General features: G+C 46.6%; 1 protein-coding gene across 1 annotated transcript in view; it reads right to left on the bottom strand.

Annotated features, from left to right (window-relative positions):
- Positions 1 to 17,788, bottom strand: part of PGM1 (phosphoglucomutase 1) — a 30,778-nt gene extending 12,990 nt beyond the window's left edge. Inside the window, exons 1-3 of the mRNA XM_054037109.1 lie at positions 17,489 to 17,788; positions 2,468 to 2,630; positions 2,105 to 2,251 (exon numbers count right to left, since the gene is read on the bottom strand). Of these exons, the coding sequence (XP_053893084.1) occupies positions 2,105 to 2,251; positions 2,468 to 2,630; positions 17,489 to 17,734 (556 nt within the window). The 5' untranslated portion in view covers positions 17,735 to 17,788. The remainder of the gene's footprint in view (positions 1 to 2,104; positions 2,252 to 2,467; positions 2,631 to 17,488) is intronic.
- Positions 17,789 to 18,889: the final 1,101 nt, after the last annotated feature.

Consider the following 18,889-nt stretch of genomic DNA (forward strand, 5'->3'; position numbering starts at 1 on the left):
AGGTGAGCAGCCCTCAGTGGTGAAAGGACAGGTTAAGGACTATTTAGAAAAGCTGGACGTGCACAAGTCCATGAGTCCGGATCTAATGCATCTGATGGTGCTCAGGGAGTTGGCTGATGTGATTGCAGAGCCATCTGCCATTATCTTTGAAAACTCGTGGCGATTGGGGGAGTTCCCAAACGATTGGAAAAAGGCAAATATACTGCCCATCTTTAAAAAGGAAGGAAGGAAGGAGAATCCGGGGAACTACAAACTGGTCAGTCTCACCTCAGTCCCCGGAAAAATTATGGAGAAGGTCCTCAAGGAATCTATTTTGAAACACTTGGAGGAGAGGAAGGTGATCAGGAACAGTCAACATGGATTCTCCAAGGGAAAATCATGCCGACCAACCTCATTGCTTTCTATGATGAGATAAATGGCTCCGTGGATATGGGGAAAGCGGTGAACATGATATACCTTGACTTTAGCAAAGCTTTTGATATGGTCTCCCACAGTATACTTGCCAGCAACTTAAAGAAGTACGGATTGGATAAATGGACTATAAAGTGGATAGAAAGTTGGCTAGATCGTCAGGCTCAACGGGTAGTGATGTCTAGTTGGCAAGCAGAATGCCGCAGGGGTTGGTCCTGGGGCCGGTTTTGTTCAACATCTTCATTAATGATCTGAAGGATGGCGTGGACTACACCCTCAGCAAGTTCGCAGTTTATACTAAGCTGAGGGGAGAGGTAGATACTCTGGAGGGTAGAAATAGGGTCCAGAGTGACCTAGACAAATTGGAGGATTGGGCCAAAAGAAATCTGATGAGGTTCAACAAGGACAAGTGCAGAGTCCTGCACTTAGGACAGAAGAATCTCATGCACTGCTAGAGGCTGGAGACCGACTGGCTAAGCAGCAGTTCTGCAGAAAAGGACCTGGGGATAACAGAGGATGAGAAGCAGGATAGGAGTCAACAGTGTGCCCTTGTTGCCAAGAAGGGCAACTGCATATTGGGCTGCATTAGTAGGAGCATTGCCAGCAGATCAAGGGAAGTGATTATTTCACTCTATTCGGCACTGGTAAGGTCACATCTGGAGTACTGCGTCCAGTTTTGGGTCCCCCACTACAGAAAGGATGTGGACAAATTGGAGAGAGTCCAGCAGAGGGCAACGAAAATGATTAGGGGGCTGGGGCACATGACTTATGAGGAGAAGCTGAGGGAACTGGGCTTATCTAGTCTGCAGAAGAGAAGAGTGATGGGGATTTGATAGCAGCCTTCAACTACCTGAAGGAGGGTTCCAAAGAGGATGGAGCTACGCTGTTCTCATTGGTGGCAGATGACAGAACAAGGAGAAACGGTCTCAAGTTGCAGTGGGGGAGGTCTAAGTTGGATGTTAGGAAAAATTATTACACTGGAATGGGTTATCTAGGTGGTGGAATCTCCATCCTTAAAGATTTTTAAGGCCTGGCTTGACAAAGCTCTGGCTGGGATGATTTAGTTGGGGTTGGTCCTGCTTTAAGTAGGAGGTTAGACTAGATGACCTCCTGAGGTCTCTTCCAACCCTAATCTTCTATGATAAAACGTTTTAAATTGCAGCGATTGGATATGGTGCATTCTCTATCACTTGGAGTCTTCAAATCAAGATCAGATGCCTTTATAAAAATGGTATAGGGGTAAATTTTCAGAAGTCACATTTTCAAAGTGATAGGCACTTAGGTCAGATTTTCAACAGTATTTAGGCACCTGCTTCTGACAATGTCACTTGGCACCTAAATATCTCTGAAAATCTGGCCCTGGGGAACCTAATTTTCACAGGAAGTCAATGAGATGTAACCTCCTAAATACCTATGTCACTTTTGAAAGTGGGACCTAGGGCCCTAACACATTTAGATGCTTCTGAAAATTTAACCCATGCTCTGGTTCATCCACAAGTTGTTGTGCTCGATGCAGGAATCACTGAGTGAAATTCTGTTGTCTGTGTTATATAGGAGGCCAGACTAGCGGCTCATATCCCTTTTGGCCTTAAAATCTATTAAATGACCTTGCCAAATGAAGACACTACCATACTATGTAATTGCCCCATGAAAGTAAAAATTACATTTATACAAGGATAAACGTGTCACTTGCCTGTAAATGGTTTAAACTTGTTCTCCAAGTCAAATTGCTGCTTTCCAATGGTACCAAGGTCCACCTTCAGATCTGGGCAGATAGCATACTCTTCAATAGTCTTGCTAATTTGGAAAATTTTATCAGTAATACCTTCAGGAGCAGGACCTACAAGTGAAAAAGGAAGGAAAGTTTTTAGTGTGTGCTGTAAGTATGCATTCCATAGGTACATCAGAAGACAAGGGATGAGAATGTTTCTCTTGGGAACAATATTATTTTACAAGGGAAGTAGATCACTTGTTTTGTTTAGTGAAATATACTGCTGACAGTACTGAAGGTATATTCACTGATGTAAGAAATGTTGGCCACCAGGGAAAACTTTACCTCCATTGGAAATATTGAATTTAATGCCGAAGTCTCCATTTGGGCCACCAGGGTTGTGACTGGCTGTCAAAATGATGCCACCAATGGCTTTGATTTTTCTAATAATACAGGAGACAGCTGGGGTGGAGAGAATTCCATTCTGTCCAATCACTAAACGGCCAATCTAAAACAAAGATTTAAAACAAACTATCAAAAAAATTCACAATTTTAAAGTCTGCTAGAGCATGAAAGTTAGAAATGGCAACTTTATAGATGCAAATATTTATAGAACTCTCACACAGTTGTGTGTAAATTTTAGACTTGGCAGAATTATTTTTATATATATATAATTTTGATAGATTATATCAATGTTTATTTTTAAGCATTTTTTCTATTTTTATAGACAAATTTTCATAGTGGAGGGAAATTATGCGGGGGGGAGTCAAGCAATTATTTAAAGACAATAGTTGTTGAGATTCATAAAGTTAAATCTTTGTAACTATTAAAAACACAAATTGTCAACGTCAAAATATGCAAAGCAGATATCCTTCAGTCAAACTCTAATAAGTTCTCAAGCCATGTTTTTCTTATTTGCCTATCTGTAAAATTTGGCTATTATCAATGGAAACATTTTTTCACCTGTTTGTGTGTGTACAGTGAAATCAACGTTTACTGACATTTATCAATAAAAACCTAACCCTTCCAAGCCTACTTTTAGGGCTTGTCTTCACTACGGGGGTAAGTTGACTTAAGTTACGCTACTCCAGCTGTGCGAATAACGTAGCTGGAGTTGACGTGGCTTAAGTCGACTTACCTCGGTGTCTTCACTGCGCTGCGCTGACAGGAGACGCTCGCCGGTCGACTTACCTTACTCTTCTCGGAGAGGTGGAGTACCGGGGTCGACCGGAGAGCACTCTGCCGTCAATTTAGCAGGTCTTCACTAGACCCGCTAAATCGATCCCTGCTGCCCTAGTGAAAACCAGACCTTAGTTTGCTCCCACCACGTCCACATGAGGGAGTTACAGTGCAGCACTCTGCCCCACAGGTCTGACTACAGGAGTGTGAATAGCAATACGCTCCGCGGTTAGCAAGCCTTTGGGGTATGTGTACTCTGCAATAAACACCCGCAGCTGGCCCATATTAGCTGGCTTGGGCTCGGGCTGCGGGGCTATAAAACTGCAGTGCAGGCATCCCAGGCTTAGGCTGGAGCCTGGACTCTAGAACCCCCACTCCTTGCAGTTTCCGAAAACCCAGGCACCGGCCTGAGCCCGGATGTCTACACTGCAATTTTATAGCCTGCAGCCTGAGCCTCATGAGCCCAAGTCGGCTGATCTGAGTCAGCATCGAGGGTCTTACTGCAGTGTAGACATACCCTTAGATTCTTAAACTCAGCAGGCCAAATTCGGAAGCAATGTGTCAGTGAGAGTGTCAGCTACATATTGATAAATGTATATGAGCCGAAGTAAGTCTAGAGAATCTATATTTGAGGAATGTACACCTCGGAAAGGAGAGGGTGGAAAGAAGGTACACCATCTAGATTCGCCTCTGATTTTGGTCCAATGCCAAAATATCATCCGTTCCCCACTTAATAACCAAGCAGTTTCTGTGCACTCCCCAATGGGAAGGTTGTTTCTTTGTGGAAGAAGTTGCAGCTAAAGCTTTAACTTACTGAGTTTCTTGTTACAAGGGAAATATATTGTACATAACATAGGAATCCCCTTCCCGCAATGCTCAGATCTGAATTTCAAATACACCAGTTAAACTTGTTGAGAGGCCAGATCACAACATTTTAAAGGAATACCATGCAACAGCCCCCCCCCCACACACACACACGTACACCCCTCTTGTTATACAGAAAAACCTATAGGATGCAAGTCCTTTATAATGAAAAAAATTAGATACATGCTAGAATCCAGCTCTTATTCTCCTCTTCACTGATAATACAGGTGGATGCTCTCTACAGCTCTTAAATAGCAAGGACTTTTTCTCTCAATCAAGCAGGTGGCTGTCTGCACCACCAACCCCACCTTCAGTACATCTATCCAACAGGAAAGGGACTGAACTATACAGTGCACTAAATGCAGACTCACCAATCCTTTACACTATGCCATAATTACGACCTCTAAATATAGATGTCTTTATTTATATATGCCAGGTTTAGTGGACTACTAGCTTCGTCATTTCCTTTAATTAAATAATTCAGATTTAAAGTCTGCAATATAAATTAGACTACTCGGACACCAAGTGTGGGGGTCTTATTTGGAAATCCTTCTGATCACACATTCATAGAGGGGACTATCCATCGACATCACATACTGATGGAACTGCCTTTTCCACTTTTAAGATGAGATATGCGCGCGTTATAATAATTTTACACTTGAAAATATTCTCAGAATTCTACTTTATATTCTACACACTGCGGTTAGCATGAAGTTGATAAATAAACCAAGCGGCATTGCTAATCAGTGACAGAAAGGACAGAATATAAAAACTACAATAAAGTCAACTCTAAGAGACACGTCTGGGCGATTTTACTGGAAATAAATGTAGCGCCAGATCCTCAGCTACTGTAAATGGGTATTGCTTCATCTTCACGGGAGAGGAGCTGAGATACCAGCTTTATGCTTTTTGAAACTTAGCATTTCTTATTAAAATAGTGAATGAGCTACAAAGAAACTGGAAATCAAAGGCAGTTGACATAATATTGATGGTCCAAACAGTGGGCCTGATCATTACCTGATGTAAATTTGCATCCTACAGATCTTCTGTTTGGACCATGTATTGACTTCAATGGAGCTACACTGATTTACAATGGCAGACGAGGTGGCCTGCTATTTCTAATATTTACCCTCCCCCCCCAATTATTTTGTCAATCAAGAGATTCGGGGGAGGGGAGAGGAACTGAACTCTCTCTACCTGTTTGCTATGAATTATAATACTATCAGATCAGTGGTTTGGTCACATAAATTCCCCATGAACTATTTTAATAGCAGTGGAAGCAGCTAGTATTATTTTCTCTCTGCCTTAAAAATAAAATCTTCAGTGGGATCTTTGCCTTTTTCCACAGAAAAACCTCATATCCAGAAATCCATTAAAAACTGAAGGGAGCTGCACTACACTAAAAGATGTTAGGACTTTTGTTCTAACGCCAACATGTGGAATGTCACCACAACTGGAGTTCACTATAAAGGGGTCCAGCTGTATTGCTAAAACACATGATTATCCTTATTTTCAAATGCTCTGGTGACATTCATGACATAGCTATTTATATCTATTGAGAAACTGCAAACATTGTGTTTTGTCTTTTCATTTGTTGAGCAGCTCAGACCATAATGAAACTGTTTTTGCAGAGCGAAGCAGAGTTGTCACTGAGCACAAAGAGCCCATCTCTCTACCAATCACTTACTTACTAACAATGGCATTGTGAGCTGATGAAGATAGTTACGAAATGCACAAATGCCAATAATTTGCTGTAAATCAACAAAATGAGCATTAATGAGAAACTAACAATATTTATTTTCACATTGCTATTTCTACATGTTTCTACCCTATTTCAAATGTATTTTCACTTCTCTTCAAAGCTAAATGGCAACATTGCTTTTAAAAAATTTAATTCGGTAATTTCAATATCACTAAAGGTAATTTTCCATTAAAACACTTCACGATGATCCATAATTCTCAGTTAACCAATAGCAGTCATTTAAAAGGCAATGGGAAATTAGTTAATTAAAACTTAGAACACCTCTTAATTACTATGACTTTATACTTCTGCTTAGATCAACTACAGTACTAGGAATTTAGTCATACTTATCATATACCAACCCCATTGGCAGCTGCCATTTGAACTATCAATTCTATTGCAAATTTATTAAAATATCTCCCATCTCCTCCAACTACCACAGTAGATCCTTGTCGATCTCTTAGATCTATGGAAAAAAATATACTCTGGACAAAATTCTGCAGGTAGTTTGTCTTGGTCTCAAAATAATAGATTTTCTTCCGTAATCCACTGGTTCCCGGTTTCTGGTCATTGTAAGCTGCTGTTGGCAAAGTCAATATAAGCAGAGGACGGTCTTCCATGTTCCTTTTTCATATAAATACATTTAAAATAAATTATGGTGAAAATAAAAGAAAACTCAATCTTGACACCAGTAATGGCACATCTACTAGTTAGAAGTTCTGTGAAGCAGTCAAGTGCCCAAAAATAGCTCCTTGAACCTTGTGCTGAATGTGGTTTCGGTAACTGAAGAAGTTTTCTTGCACTTGTTCTGCAAGATCACTGTCAGAGAGAATACATATAATTCCACACTGCAATCCCTCATGAAAACGGAAAGAAAAAGGAGATTTGTCTTCTCTACAGTCTTCTGACTGTGACAGCAGTAGTTCTGTGCAGTTCTTGTATTATCACAGACTAGACCACAGCAGTGTTAATTCTGTCCAATTATCTGTTAGGATGGGGATAGCAAGAGAGGCTGTTTAGTAGGTCAGCCCTTCAGTCAAAAGCATTGATTTGTAGCCAGGCTCTGCTTTCTAAACCAATGCAGAGCTGGAATCGTTTTAGACAGACAAGCAGATTCATAAAGTTCTGCCAGATCTGCCAGTTGTGACTCCCACTGTCAGAGAGCCCTCATTGGGAAGTGAATACTGAGAAGGTAAGTGTTCAGGAAGCATGGCTGTACACGGCTAAAGTTATTTTGTGGAGACCAGCAACTTAAAGGTCACTCTTAAAATGGCAATCAGAAGATCTCAGTTACCTACAGTTTCCTTATATTACTGTCATTGACAGTCAATAACTTCTCCATTGCCAGTATTCTATAGTGCTTAATTGAATGGTTTTCCTCTAATAAACACTGGAATTACCTGCTGGGCACAACGGGCCGAAGTCCACTTGGGAAAAATCCAGAATAACTGCAATGGTTTCTATGGAGTTACTCCAGATTGACCAAGTCCAACTAGGAACAGAATTTACCCCAGGTAAGCAGTTACAAAATGCTATTATTTTAGAAAAACTACATTTGTAAAAAGCTGTGAATATTGAAACATGATTAACTCTGGCAGAAGAGTATGGCAGCCAAATTATTTGAAATCCCAAGAAAATGTCATCTGGGCTGGCGAGATGCCAACTTTCTTAAAATCCATGCAGGACCATCCTTCTAAATTCTGGGAAGTTAACACGTTGGTTAAAAATAACCAACAATGCTTTTTAATAATACTTTGTGCTTCTGTGGAGTCTTTTGTCCAGGTATCTCTAAACACTTAACAAACATTAATTGAGCAATTTATGAAGCCACACTTTATTACGGTCCAGCCTACCTGCTATTAAAGCAAAAAAGAAAAAGAAAAAGTCATAATTTTAAAAACAATTTGATTGTTGTGACCATTTGCAAAGTGTTCTATGGGGATGATTTCTTGAGGTTTCAGCTCTGCAACTGGAGAGAATAAATAGACTAAGAAGACAAATAAAAGAATTTTACATCTTTAAAGCTTTGTATTAGTATTAACTAACTCATCTTTACTTTGGTGTCCTGAAATGCATAGGCACTGTGGTTAAGTTCTTAGGTATAGGTTTCCCTCTTGTGGTACAGAAGTGGAAAAACAATTCCCAGGATTGACTAACAAGGTTCTACTTGTACTCCGTTCACACAGCGGGTCTGCCTTCTGATCACTGCAGGAGGATTTACATAGGAAATTCCCATTGGTATTTATTAAAACACCTAGACAAGCAGATGTATTGGAGTATAAGCTTTTGTGGGTGAACGCATCCGAAGAAGTGGGCATTCACCCACGAAAGCTCATGCTCCAATACATCTGTTAGTCTTAAAGGTGCCACAGGACTCTGTTGCTTTTTACAGATCCAGACTAACACGGCTACCCCTCTGATACTAGGCAAGCAGTTTCCCTTCTCACTCCCAGATGGCACTGTAAGTTCAACTTACTGTAGGATGTCCAACCCCTTGAAATGCCTCATTATTCAAGCACATGCAAAAAGTACAAGTTCCCCTTTTATTGCATGGGGGAGATTTACATGAAACTACGTACCCATTGGCAGGGGGGAAAGGCCACTATGAATCCAGTGATTTATACTTATACAACACACACGCACAGCACGTATAATTAAGCAGCAGTGGAATTCAGCTACGAAAATCTAATACATCTTCCGTGGCTTCATTTAGTTTGACTTTCTGTCACAAAGTTTCAGAGACATCTCAGGCAGTTCTCACACTGAAATTAGGCCAGGTACTCTAGAGGTTTCCAGATAACAGGAATCAACCTTTTACTTTACTTTGATCTTAGTGCCAATCAACAGTGACTGGTTGGGGATAGGCATGGAATACAAGACCCTTTACCTTTATTTTTCACCTGATGGCTGTTTCACAGCTTATCCCTTAATGGGCAAGTGTCTGTATGAAAAAAAAAATCGCCATTAAAATTAGTACCTCTTTTGACAGACCCAGAAGAAAGAAAAAAGGTCTGAGGCTGAACTAGAGATGAAGTGGGTGTTTTGCCACTGGCTTCAATGGGCTCAGGATTTCACCCAGTGTCTCCACCCTGGCAGAGTGGAGATTGGGTGAGAAAGCTTGCCCTACCACTGCCCATGCCATCCTTGTTCTGAGGATGAATGGGGTGGGGGGAGGAGGGGCACCTCTTGCAAAATCCTGGATTTCCCCCCTGGTTTTTAAAGATAGAAAAGCTGTGGAGTATTTACTGGTGCCGTTTTCTAGTTTGCTACCAAGAGGAACTGGACATGCAAGAACGTGGCCAGGGCTATGCACTTTTTCCTGCCAACAGCTGACTTTGGTTAATGATAAAAAAAAGATTGTGTTTTCAGTAAAGTTTAAACTTTAGACTGTGAGTCTTAGTCAAAAGGTCATTTTCCTGCTATTTCTACATATTGGCTTTCAATACCACAAACTGTATCAAACTAAGCCTGTGTGATTCTGAAAAATGCAGAGAACCAAATTCTGCCATTAGCACTAAGATTCTCAAAGTCACCTTTCCATATTGCTTAAGTTCTATATGACCAGTGACAGTGAATCTTACCCTGTACTATAAGCACTATTTTTGATTTGAAAGACATTCACCTTCTGGCAGAGAATCTTATGAGATGAGAGACCTGAGCAGAAGTTACTGGCTAAAGTAGCCTTACAACAATCAGTTCTAAAGTGAAAGAAACATTTTGGAATCAAAACAGTTTTGGGGAAGCCCACAGAAAGAACGAATGAACCTGCCTTTCTCTCTAGATCAAGATGGAATGACATCATTTTCCAGATTAACTGCAGGAATTCCAAGTGAATTAGAGTCTATATAGCTCCATGTTTACACACAAGATGACTATGAGGGTCTACAGCATGTGAATATGAAATGTTCAGTGTGTTCCCCACTCTAATTTCTAGGACTTTTCTCTGATTTGTTAACACACATACAGCAGGCCCATAAACCCTGCTATGCATTCATAACTAAGGCTGCGATTCTCTCTGACTTCCACAGCAGCTGGTATGGCTGACTCCAGGGTGCCCGACAGCCAGCTCCACCAGCCGCTGTTGAAGTGACCCAGGGCCAGCTGCTTAGGTGGTCCATGGGACCAGCCGCATCGTCCGCTTCTCGGGTGGCCACTGGCAGCTGGCTCCAGGGACGGCCCAAGCAGTGGCCAGTGCGGCTGGCTCCAGGGAGTGCCTGAGCAGAGGTCCTGGGGGCGCCGTAGGGACCGCCCAAGCAGCAGTGGTCACAGGGCAGCTAGAGCAGCGGCCTCGGGGGCACCCGGAGGCTGTCTGGAGAGCAGTCCCTGGGGAGCAGCAGCCGGGGGCAGTCAACCCCCAGCACTAGAGCAGGGCCCCCCTGGAGCAGCAGCCCTCCAGAGCAGTGGGGCCCAGAAGTAGAGATTTAGTCAGGGGTATTTTTGGTAAAAGTCATGGACAGGTAACAGGTCGTGAATTTTTATTTATTGCCCGTGACCTGTCCATGACTTCTACCAAAAATACCTGTGACTAAATATTAGCCTTAGCCATAGTCCAAGAAGCATGGACTCTACAGAGCCGTGCACGCTTGTTGTGATCATTACAAACACCTGGCAACTTATCCTGCAGTATTTCCAGAGCCGAGACAGGAGCTGCCGCACGGAACACTGCGATGTCCTTCTAGCAGCCCTGCTGCAAGCCATAATACGAAACAATTCCCGGTTGCTCCTGGCAGTTGCGCAGCAGCTGAACACGGTGGAGCACTATTTCTGGTCCCGGGAAATAAGCACTGACTGGTGGGATTGCATCATTATGTAGCCATGGGATAACGAGCAGTGACTGCAAAACTTTCGAATGTGGAAGGCCACTTTCCAGGAACTGTGTGCAGAGCTTTCCCCAGCCCTGAAGCACAGCAACACTAAAATGAGAGCTGCTCTGACAATGGAGAAGCGAGTGGCAAACAATGCCAGACTGCCAGTCAGTGGGGAATCAATTCCAAGTTCTTCTTTAAATGGAGATATCCTATCTCCTAGAATGGACCTTGAAAGGTCATTGAGTCCAGCCCCCTGCCTTCACTAGCAGGACCAAATACTGATTTTGCCCCAGATCCCTAAGTGGCCCCCTTAAGGATTGAACTCACAATCCTGGGTTTAGCAGGCCAATGCTCAAACCACTGAGCTATCCCTCCCCACCCTGGTGAGTATGGGCTAGTGGCATGAGTGACAGGCCTGGTGCTACAACTTGTGGGAAACCCATGTCAGGAGCACAAGTGGGCAGGTGGACAACATGGACATTGCTAGCAACATGGACATTGCTTTAAGACCAGGGACCAGCATTAAGCCTCCCAAATTGCAGTCTTTGTCCGAGTTGGCTCCGGGGGTAGGGTGGGTCATTTGCAGCCATGAGAGAACACAGGAAGAGCCCCGCAAACACACACACCTTCCCTGAACACTTCTGGTAATAGTCACCTTGGACTTGCCGAATCTGAGGTCAACGCCAATCCATGCCAACCAAATCACCGGCATGCTAGGGAAAGCATGGTTAAGGGATCCAGAAGTCACCCCATGGGTGGTGGATCACAGGCTCTAGTGTGTGCGGTAAAAGCACTTGTAATGAAAACTTCCACTGTCTCCCTTAGGTGACCCTGTGTGATATCAGTCTCCTGAGGGTAACAGAGGCAGCAAGGGAGCAGATGCTGCAAGCATCTGGGTACAGACCTGGTCCTTATGCTGCTATGCTGTGTATCACAATGATGCCAGCAGAGTTAATATTGGAGCGGTTTGCGAAAACGTCCTCCTGTGGTGGAAGAAATAAGGCAGCCCTCCCCAGAACCCTGCTGCAAAAGATTGTAGAGTACCACCATGAAAGTTTCCTGGAGAGCTCCATGGAGGATTCCCGGTCTATCCATATGCACATAAACAGTCTTTTCTGGGGGGCACCCTCTGCATTGCTGGTGGTGGCCACGGGAAGCAGATACCCACTGCACCTCACGTTTTCTTCAGATTAAACATAAAATATAAGTGCAGGTAACCCCTACAGTTTGATTGGAAATGTATACTCACCAGAGGTGCCTTCCCTGGCATCATGCTTGGCCACCAAGCTGTCCTCCAACCGGCTGGGCTCCGGGGTTAAAAATAGCTCCCGACTCTCAGGGAGAATGAATCCACCTCTCGTCTGTCTCCCATTCTCCTCCTTCTTCTCTTCCTCATCCAGAATGTCTTCCTCGTTGTTGCCTGAAGTGGCCCAGGACTCAGAGTCTTCGGAGGTATCCACACTGCATTTGGGGTCACTGCCGAGAATCACATGCAGCTCATTGTAGAAGCTAAGTATCAGAGGGGTAGCCGTGTTAGTCTGAATCTGTAAAAAGCAACAGAGGGTCCTGTGGCACCTTTGAGACCAACAGAAGTATTGGGAGCATAAGCTTTCATGGGTAAGACCCTCACTTCTTCAGATGCATCTGAAGAAGTGGGGGTCTTACCCACGAAAGCTTATGCTCCCAATACTTCTGTTGGTCTCAAAGGTGCCACAGGACCCTCTGTTGCTCATTGTAGAAGCTGCATGTCTGTGGTGCAGAACCAGAACGACTGTTCGCCTCCCTTGTCTTCTGGTATGCCTGCCCAAGTTCTTTGATTTTCACGGAGCACTGCTGCGTGTCCTTGCTGTAGACCTTCTCCCCCATGTCCCAAGTGATCTTTTCATACATCGCTATGTTTCTTCGGCTGGATCGGAGCTGTGCCAGCCCAGACTCTTCTCCCCACAGGTGAATAAGATCCACTACCTCGAGGTGCGTTTGGAGCGTAGAGTTGCCATGATCAGCTGGAAATGGGAACTCAAAAGTTCCTCGGGGTTTCACAGGGGAGGGGCTGTTTCCTGTGTACTTGGCTGCTATGCAGCGGAGTTGAAAACGATCTCCAGAGTGGTCACTGCAGAGCATTGTGGGACACTTCAATTCAATTGACATACACAAGGCTGCATCTACACTGCCTCTCTGTCGACCCATCAACATTGAATTAGGCGCTACGCCTCTCGCGGAGGTGAAGTAATTAAGTCAACGTTACAGGTGAGGTAGGTCAGCGGAAAGGACCTGGTAGTGTAGACGCACACAGTACATTATTAGGTGGAGGTAAGGTGACTTCTGTCAACTTAAGTTTGTAGTGAAGACCTGGTCTGCCAGTGTGAAATTTAGTTCACCTTTTCAGTATGACAAAAATTTCTCCTTGGTGGCTTTCTTTTTAAATTCCTTCACAAAGGAAAGTATACAGCGCTTGCCTCAGTAGAAGTTTCAAAGAGTTGCAACACCATAATATTCCTGCTTGAAATCTTCAGCTATGATCTGCCTACTGATGTCTTCGACAGTAGCTGTTTGGTTTTTAAGTTGGTTAATATCTTTCCTTGCTGTGTATAAAGTAAACCTTTTTCCTTCACGTATCAGCCTTTAGCCTCAGGGCCGACTCTAGCTTTTTTGCCGCCCCAGGCAAAAAAAATAAAAAAAAAGGAGGCCAGACTGCCGAAACAAACAAAAAAAATTTTAAAAACCAGCAGCCGCAGGGAGCGCGTGGAGGGCGGTCAAGGCGTCTTGCAGGGGGGTGAAGGGCAGCACCCACCCGCTCCCTCCACCCGTGGGCAGCCAAGCGCTGCAGCCCACTTGCAGCCGGGCGAGGGGCTCCCCCCTCCGACTTTGGGGTGTCTCTCCCGGCCGGGCAGGCAGAGCCCCCAGGGGCTGCAGGAGGTGCTGGCTCAGCCGCTCCTTTAAAGGCGGTTCGGCCGGGCTCAGATCGGCGCGGGAGGCGGAGGCCGGTGCAGGCGGCGGGGGTCGGCGCGTCCCAGGGAGCCTGGCGGCACGGTGAGCGGCGGGGATCGCTAGTTCGTGCCCCTGCAAGGCTGGGCTGGCCGCCCCAAAATTGGCCAGAATGCCGCCCCTTACAATGTGCCGCCCCAGGCACGTGCTTTCTCGTCTGGTGCCTGGAGCCGGCCCTGTTTAGCCTCCTAGCCCACACAATCTGTATCAGTTATTTTCTTCCTCCTTTGCTTCGTGTTTCCCTGTTTCTTTCCAGAATGTCGCTCTTTCTCAGAGCCCTATTCTGCCCTAACAAACAGTTTTAACCTAATCAGACCAATTACTGAGCAATGCAAACACCCCTTGGCAAACAGGCCCCTCATGACATGTAACTGTGTCTGACTAAAGGTTCCAAATAACTGCTTCAGCTGTGCGTACTGTAGTGACAGCTTACCTAGGAAAAGGGACCCTCCTTAAAAGAAATATTTCTGTAGTCGCGGTTACAGTTTTACCCTTCTAATGTGCTTTCTGGGCATGGGAAGCACAGGCTGATGATTGCTTTAATCCTGGACGCTGCTCCTGCAAACACTTACACACACAAAACTTTACACACACAGTGAACTAAAAGGTTTCAGAGTAACAGCCGTGTTAGTCTGTATCCGCAAAAAGAAGAACAGGAGTACTTGTGGCACCTTAGAGACTAACAAATTTATTAGAGCATAAGCTTTCGTGGACTACAGCCCACTTCTTCGGATGCATATAGAATGGAACATGGACTACAGCCCACTTCTTCGGATGCATATAGAATGGAACATGGACTACAGCCCACTTCTTCGGATGCATATAGAATGGAACATATGTTCCATTCTATATGCATCTGAAGAAGTGGGCTGTAGTCCACGAAAGCTTATGCTCTAATAAATTTGTTAGTCTCTAAGGTGCCACAAGTACTCCTGTTCTTCTTTTTAGTGAACTAAAAGGAACTACTCGTGTGCACAAAGTTACACATGCGGATAAGTGTTTGCAAGACCAGGGTGCAAGAAGAACACACCGGCTTGTTCTCCCCAGTCCCCCAGAAAGCACGTTACAAGGAAAACCCTGTAACCACAAACTACAGAAATACTTTTTCTAAGGAGGGTCCCTTTCCCTAGATAAAACGCTATCACTACACTACACTCAGAGATGCAGCAGGTATTGGGAAGTGTAAGAGCGCTAGCCACACCTAATGAAAGGGCTATTTCGGATGCAGGCTGGCCTAGCTTCCATCCCTCTCCCCATACCTCTTGGGGGCCCTGGAGTGGGCGGAAGCATCACCAATTGTGTGGTGATCAGCCTCCTGGAAAAGTGCCAGATCCCATTAGACGCCCGGGTATGCTTCCAAAAACTTGAACAAACCAGTCCTTTATCCTGCTGAAACTAATTCCATTATTTGTTTATTCATGAGGCTCTGAAGTGCTCCCTGCTGCCAGTGCAGCTAGGTACGCATGCTACACATTAACATTCACATTCCCACTCTACCCCTTTTCTAAAAAATTTCAGCTCCACCACGGCTGTTTTCTTTTTTAAATTAAAATAAGCTGCTTCATCCACTCCTTTCATCACTATACACAAGGAGGGGCCATTCTGGTTAAGGAACGACAAACTAGGGCACTGATTGAAGATTACGAAGCGAGCAGCTGCTATAAGAAGAATATAAAAGACAAAGTTCTATATGACTTTTCTTGTAAATTACATTTTTATCCTGTGAGATGTTACTGGCTTCAGTGGATTTTATTATCCATGCTCCTACGCTGCTGCAGTGACTGTCTGCAACTAGCCAGTATCTTCAGCTCAGCCTACACACCACTCTACAAAGGAGAGCGTCTCATGCTGATGAGAGGCATCTGAACAGCCAGGAGGCCCAGAACAGCATGACACGATCCATTTGTCAGGTTTCATGTAACTAGCTGGCTGAGGCAAGGCTCATCTCCACAGATTTAGCATCTACTGAGTTATCCTAGCAGCATCACGTCCCCGCCTGGCGGGCGAAGAAAGATGCCAAGGGACACGATTAACATTGATCATTGATCAAGCAGTCACACATTCCGAATTCAAATGACCAACTCCATCCCAGCCTAGGTGCTGCTGGGGGGAGTCCTCTCTCCCCACTAGAGCACCCTCCTGAACCCCAAACCCCTCATCCCCAGCCCCACTCCAGAGCCTGCACCCCCAGCTGGAGCCCCTTTCACTTCCCCACCCCAACCTTCTGCTCCAGCCCTGAACCCCTCATCCCCAGCCCCACCCCCAATCCCACACCCCCAGTTGGAGCCCTCACACCCCTGTACCCCAACCCTCAGTCCCACCCCCCCGAATTTTGCTATGTGCACCAATATGAAGATCATGTGTCACATATCACCTCCATATTGGTGCATGTAACAAAATTCATTCCGCACATGGGTGGGAAAAATTAGAGGGAACACTGCTGATAAAGTTATACATCCATCTTTAGTTACAGACATCTGATCACTTCTATAGCTCAGCAATGAAACTAAAATTCTGAGTTTTTGTGCATATCCACATCAATAGACTACAATTTCCAGTTATCTTAGATAACAATTAAAATCCATACTCCCAGTTGCAAGGTTTTAGTAACAGTGCCTGCTGTATAATTAGTCAATTTACTTCCATTGTACTGGTGCAGAAAATGTCATCAGTTTCCTGTTTCTGCCATTCCCCTTGTGTAAAATGCAGGCCTGGACAGAACTTTCTTCATAGCCTAATAATAATTACTACTTTAGTTTCATGAGCAGTTAGGAGCCAGTTTCACTGCTGGGGACAGACAATTCCCACTTTCTGCCACAATCATACCCTGAGGCCCCATTTTCTAGTGCAAGGCTAATGTATAAACTAGTGCGGGTGAGGAACCAGAAGCATAACAAGACCAGAGCTGTTTCCTTAAATGCAGGTGGCGTGGGAACATTGCAGCCTTTGCACATACAGGCCATAGTGTGAGCTTGCAACGGGGTAAACAAATCATTGTGTCTAACAAGAAAAGTTTCTTCCATGCAGATCAGATGGATTCCCAGGAGCTAGGCAGTCTTGCCTTGCAATGTTACAAAAGCCCTATAAAGTCAATAAGACTTTGGCCAGTCTATATGCGCTGCTGAAGCAAGCTAGGGAAACTGTATCTCTAATGCCTGAAAGGTTAACTTAAATGTCAAAGAGCATCAGACCTAACGCCTTCCCCCAAGGTGAATGCAAGAGCAGTGCCACCCCTCCCCCACAAGGATCTCCGTACAAAAAACCCAAACCTCAGTAACTCACCTATCCACACGTAGGCAGCACCTCAATGCGCCATCAGACCCTGTCCTCTGCCAGACGGTGCCTGAAGGGCACAGCGATTCCAACCCTCAAGATAACTAGGGCCTTCATCCCCCAGCCACTGTTTGCCCCCTGCAGCCCCCCCAGCCCCCCAATCGACTGCGGATTGCGGTTTTCAGTCTCGCTAGGCCGGGCGGACGGGGGGAAAGGGAGAGGGAGGTGCGATGGGGAAAAGGGGAATCAAGCACCCGCTGTCACCGTGACTAGGCTCTGGCTAGAAGCGGCACCGCCCGCTGCTGTAGGGCATGCAAGGCGCGGGGACCGCGGCGGGGCAGCCCTCGCCAGCTGTGGGGGGGGCACAACTCAGGGGCACGTTGCCCCCCACGATGCACAGTCCAAGGGGAGGGCAGCAGGAAGGGGGGACACTGCGAGGCAGGGAGCCGCGGGCACCGCAGGGGAGTGGCACGGGGCGCTGCCCCGGGCACGTCGGGCGCGGGCCGGGCCCCCTACCCCGTTGGCGGCGGCGATCCGGATGATCAGCTGGATGGCCTCGGTCATGTAGAAGCGGCCGTCGCCGCCCACCACCAGCGCGGCCTCCTGCCGCTCGGCCGCGGGCACCGTGGCCAGGATGCTCTGGATGAAGTTCTCGGCGTAGTGCGCGTTGTCCTGGAACACCCGCACCCGCTTGCGCAGCCCGCTGGTGCCGGGCTTCTGGTCGGCGTAGGCCTGGGTCCGGACCATCACGATCTTCACCATGGTGCACACCGGGCTGCGGGGCTGGCGGCGGCGCTCCCCGCTTCCTCCCGGAGCAGCCGCTGGGCGGGGCTCGCCGCTGTCATCAGCCGCCCGCAGCCGGCCCTCGCCTCCGCCCACTTAAAGACACAGGCAGGAGACGAAGCCTTCACGCGGGAAGGTTGCGGGAGGGGGCAGTGCAGCGGGGACCCAGCACGTAGCCACGTGTCTGCTCTGAGTGGGGAAGGGCGACCCTGGCACTGGAGGGGCCGCAGGGGGATTAGATCAGGCCACTATAAACTTTCCCCTGCGTGATCTTTGGCAGGAATCATCTATAGTCAGTGCCGAACTGTATAACTGATATGCAACCTCTTTTGCTGACCTGGATTATGCGGGAGACTGCCCTCTTCGGTCAGGACGCAAACCACCCCCCTGGGCGAGGTAACTTACATCGACTTAAAGCAGTGTCTACACTGTGCTATGTCCAGGGGAGATGCTGTCATTGAGGTGGAGTAATTACCTGGATGGTCCACATAGTGCCTCTTCACCAGAAGCACCTAATTGGCACCACTACATTGAGGCAGCCGTGCTGATTTAGGACTTGTCTACACTACTGCTCGGGGTCTATCTAAGATATGCAACTTCAGCTATGTCAATAGTGTAGCTGAAGTTGACGTACTTAGATCTACTGTGGTAAGTTGACAGCTGATGCTCTCCCGTCAACTCCACTTGCGCTCTTTGTTCTGGTGGAGTACCGCAGTCGAGGGGAGAGTGCTAGGGTTACCGTACGTCCAGATTTTCCTGGACATGTCCGGCTTTTGGGGCCTCAAATTCCCTTCTGGGGGGAAATCCCAAAAAGCCAGACATGTCTGGGAAAATAGGGAGGGAGGGCCCGGCAGTGCTCGGCCGGGGCTGCTGGGGCTGGAGCCGGCGGTATGGGGCCGGGCCGGGGCTGGCGGTGCTCAGCAGGGGCCGGGGCCAGCGTGGTGCTCAGCCAGGGGCCGGGCCGGGGACCGGCGCGGTGCTGGGCCGGGGGCTGGCGCGGTGCTCGGCTGGGGCCGGGGCCAGCGCGGTGCTCGGCCGGAGGCGCGGTGCTCAGCTGGGGGCCAGGCCGGGCTAGGGGCCGGCGCGGTGCTGGGCCCGGGGCCAGGCCGGGGGCTGGTGCGGTGCTCGGCTGGG

Source organism: Malaclemys terrapin, chromosome 8 (genome assembly GCF_027887155.1).
Source record: "Malaclemys terrapin pileata isolate rMalTer1 chromosome 8, rMalTer1.hap1, whole genome shotgun sequence".
NCBI lineage: Eukaryota > Metazoa > Chordata > Testudines > Emydidae > Malaclemys > Malaclemys terrapin.